At 43.8% G+C, this 1,842-nt stretch overlaps 1 protein-coding gene across 1 annotated transcript; it reads left to right on the forward strand.

The window, feature by feature from the left end:
* The first annotated feature begins 486 nt into the window (after nt 1-486).
* LOC137764776 (monocyte to macrophage differentiation factor) lies at nt 487-1,339 on the forward strand. Its single transcript, XM_068543810.1, has one exon. The coding sequence runs from the start codon at nt 550-552 to the stop codon at nt 1,264-1,266; it is 717 nt and encodes a 238-aa protein (XP_068399911.1). The 5' UTR covers nt 487-549; the 3' UTR covers nt 1,267-1,339.
* The last annotated feature ends 503 nt before the right edge of the window (nt 1,340-1,842 follow it).

Here is a 1,842-nt window from a genome sequence, read left to right on the forward strand (position 1 = left end):
TAATTGATATTTATAGGACATTCCATCCAAAACAACAGAATACACTTTCTTCTCAAGTGCTCATGGAACATTCTCCAAGATAGATTATATCTTGCGTCTCAAATCAAGCCTTGGTAAATTTAAGAAAACTGAAATTTTATCAAGTATCTTTTCCAACCACAATGCTATAAGACTAGATATCAATTACAAGAAAAAAACTGTAAAAAATACAAACACATGGAGGCTAAAGAATACAGGACTAAATAACCAAGAGATCACTGAAGAAATCAAAGAGGAAATAAAAAATTACCCAGAGGGGTGGAGGAGCCGGGAGGCTGGAGGCGGGAGGCGCCGGGGCCGTTTAAGCGGCTTCCCTCCCGCCCCCAGCCGCCTGGTCTGGCTCTGGCCCTGTCCCGACCCTCGGCCTGGCCCACTCCGACCCTGCCTGGCTGAGTGGTCCGCCGGGCACGCAGCGGCCTCCGGAGCAGCCCAAGCCCATGAGGGCCGCGTGCCCGGCCGCCAGCGCTGACGAGACCGAGCTCCTGGCCCACGAGGAGGAGCAGAGGATCAATGCGGTTCCAGAATCGATTCCAGCGGTTCATGAACCACCGGGCCCCAGCCAATGGCCGCTACAAACCAACTTGTTATGAACATGCTGCTAACTGTTACACACATGCATTCCTCATTGTTCCAGCCATTGTGGGCAGTGCCCTCCTCCACCGGCTGTCTGATGACTGCTGGGAAAAGATAACAGCATGGATTTATGGAATGGGCCTCTGTGCCCTCTTCATTGTTTCCACAGTATTTCACATCGTATCATGGAAAAAGAGCCACTTAAGGACAGTGGAGCATTGCTTTCACATGTGTGATAGAATGGTTATCTATTTCTTCATTGCTGCATCTTACGCCCCATGGTTAAATCTCCGTGAACTTGGACCCCTGGCATCTCATATGCGTTGGTTTATCTGGCTCATGGCAGCTGGAGGAACCATTTATGTATTTCTCTACCATGAAAAGTATAAGGTGGTTGAGCTCTTTTTCTATCTCACAATGGGGTTTTCTCCAGCCTTGGTGGTGACATCAATGAGTAACACCGATGGACTTCAGGAACTTGCCTATGGGGGCTTAATTTATTGCCTGGGCGTTGTGTTCTTCAAGAGCGATGGCATCATTCCATTTGCCCATGCCATCTGGCACCTGTTCGTGGCCACGGCAGCTGCAGTGCATTACTATGCCATTTGGAAATATCTTTACCGAAGTCCTACAGACTTTATGCGACATTTATGACCAATCTTTACTAGGTCTCCAAACCAGTATTATTTCAATTATGGCACTTAGGAGCGGGGTAAGAGCTGAAAACTGCACAGAGGGGAAAAAAAAAGAAGACAGACAGCTGTACTGACTTTATATCTTTTGAATATAATTACTGTGAAAGTATAAAAGCTTTGTTCTGGAATTTTCCCCCTCACAGCAGATAAATAAGGTAGTGAATTAATTATTCATTCCATTCCACTATCTGAAGTACTCTGGAGAGACTTGGCCAACTGATGTTTACAAACCAGAATTTTGTATTTTAAGTTTACAGATTTTACTACATAATTTTTCTAAATTACTAGGTCAGGCTGTAAAAGTCAGTGCAATAACAAAACTTCCTTTTTAAGAGAAAATGGTTTCTATCACTTTCCCATTAGCTGTGTGAAGAATCATGGACAGAATTTACACTACTTTTTGCCATGTTTCATCTTGGCATAACATGGTTATTTTTTAAATAGAAACTTCAGTTTTTTGTAAATTTTTAAAAAATACTTCATTGAAACGCATTTCTGCAGTTCCTCATTCATGTGAATTTTTGCAGCAAGCTGT

The sequence above is a fragment of the Eschrichtius robustus genome, chromosome 5 (assembly GCF_028021215.1).
Source record: "Eschrichtius robustus isolate mEscRob2 chromosome 5, mEscRob2.pri, whole genome shotgun sequence".
Classification (NCBI taxonomy): domain Eukaryota; kingdom Metazoa; phylum Chordata; class Mammalia; order Artiodactyla; family Eschrichtiidae; genus Eschrichtius; species Eschrichtius robustus.

Bases quoted from the DNA above. Each gene is read 5' to 3' on its own strand.
- LOC137764776 (XM_068543810.1), top strand. From the start codon at position 550: ATGCGGTTCCAGAATCGATTCCAGCGGTTCATGAACCACCGGGCCCCA.